The following is a 1,939-nucleotide window of genomic DNA, read 5'->3' as shown; positions in this document are numbered from 1 at the left end:
TGTGTGTGTGTGTGTGTGTGTGTGTGTGTGTGTGTGTGTGTGTGTGTGTGTGTGTGTGTGTGTAGAGATTTCTGACCCCATCATCCCACAACTTCACCTTCATCCTTAAGCCTCTCTGGTCTCCTCTCTCTGTCACCAATCAATTCTCATCGCTGCAGCAAGCGAGGAATCCATTTAGTCGCCTCGTCACAAAGGCACCAGAGACGTGTGTGTGTGTGTGTGTGTGTGTGTGTGTGTGTGTGTGTGTGTGTGTGTGTGTGTGTGTGTGAAGTGTTTCATTGAAGGCTACTGTGTCCCCAGGCAACATGAAAGTAGGCCAGTGTGTGTGTGGTAGTCAGTGCAGGGAGCAGTCGTCTGTGTGTACCCTCACCCAGAGCTTCAATGAGTGGAGCTGCAGTCTTGTTTTCTGACCATCTCTTTTCTCCTTCAGGGCTGTAGGAAAGACCTGTCTGCTGATCAGCTACACTACAAATGCCTTTCCTGGTGAATACATTCCCACTGTGTGAGTACACCACACACACACACACACACACACACACACACACACACACACACACACAAAATAAGACCAGTTCTCTAACACAACGTAATAATCCTGAAACATTAAATAAGCAGTAAAGTAAGGTATAAAGGTATAAAAGTAAAGTGACTCTGGGTAAACAATCTGGCTGCCAACATGTCTGTCGCTGCATTTCTATTCACCATGAAAATGCACAAATTAGAACTTCAAAAATATATTTGCTTAATGGAAACACGTCAGTTTCAAAAACACGTACGTTTTTCAACAAAATGTTTTTGCGCTAGGATAAGGTGTTTTTTCGGCTGTATTGAAATTGGTGTATTTCGCAAAAGTGCAATGGAAACACTTTTTCGTATCACGGGAGTCACGTGATCAAGAACCGGATGTTTCTACTGACGACGAGAAGAAGACAACAGGAAGTAGAAGTAGTCGTAAAATCACCAAAATAGTAAAAGAAAGTAGTAAAATCATTGACTACAATTTCCTAAAAATGTTGCATACGTAGCCACTCCCAAGTATTAGGGGCTTGTCGCTCAAAAGCCTCGAAAAGATGCTGACGTCTCCACTGATGGCTGACGATGAGCGCTAGTGTTGTGGTAGCAATATGCTATGTTTACATCTGTTGCTGCCATGTTTGTAATGACTTAAGCCGGGTTCTCACCAAACGCGTTTGGAGCAGCCAAAATGCTCCTGCCGCATGCGTTTGGCTGCTTCTCAACAGATGTCCGTTCACACCGAACGTGTTTAAAGACGCACAGTGGGAGGAGCGTCTTTGTTCTTTTTCTGGTTGGTTGAGGTTTGAAATGAAGATAAAATAAATAAAATAGCTTTGCTTTATTTAGTAAAGAGCAAGCGAACGTTGCGCACAGAGCAGATAATTAATTCACCAGATAATTTAGAGGCGCTCCCACTGACCTTTTTTTTTTTCAGACCGGGACCAGACTAGAGGCTGTAGAGGGAGGAGGGTCTTGGTTTTTTTCCGGTCTGTCTTTAATGACTGGTGAAATAAAAATAAAATAAAAACAATGGTTTTGTTTTATTTACTAAAGTTTCACCACTCCAGGAACTGCGAGCTGAGCGACTTATTTTTGTCCCGAGCTCAGCGAGCTGCTGTCTCATCACATCGCTGCTGATCTCTCCAGCTACAACACCAACTGCAGACTGTCGATTTCAGCTAAAAAGGCTCCTGTCAGTCTGGGTCTGGTTCATGAAACCGTCACGTGAAAAAAATATTCTCTCCCGTTTGATTGCTGCTGCATGGCAAGCAGCCAAAGTTCAATTTGTTGAACTTTAGCAGCCGCTGCTTTGCAGCTGCTGCATGTGTGGATAAATGCTCTGCTGCATGTTGTGCTCTGCTCTCAACTGGCAAAACGCGCCGCTACATGCTGCGCTGCTCCAAGATGCGCGTCCACCATAGAC

General features: G+C 44.4%; 1 protein-coding gene across 1 annotated transcript in view; it reads left to right on the top strand.

Annotated features, from left to right (window-relative positions):
- The window catches only part of LOC106535925 (ras-related C3 botulinum toxin substrate 3), a gene marked incomplete at its 3' end in the record, with an annotated part of 9,749 nt that overhangs the window by 1,034 nt on the left and 6,776 nt on the right, over positions 1-1,939 (top strand). The window contains 1 exon segment of the mRNA XM_014033078.1: positions 431-502. Within this exon segment, the coding sequence (XP_013888532.1) occupies positions 431-502 (72 nt within the window).

The sequence above is a fragment of the Austrofundulus limnaeus genome, unplaced genomic scaffold (assembly GCF_001266775.1).
Source record: "Austrofundulus limnaeus strain Quisiro unplaced genomic scaffold, Austrofundulus_limnaeus-1.0 Scaffold1618, whole genome shotgun sequence".
In the NCBI taxonomy this organism is placed as follows: Eukaryota; Metazoa; Chordata; class Actinopteri; order Cyprinodontiformes; family Rivulidae; genus Austrofundulus; species Austrofundulus limnaeus.
The sequence above is the reverse complement of the archived record's forward strand: the minus strand, read 5'-3'. Positions and strand labels throughout refer to the sequence as shown.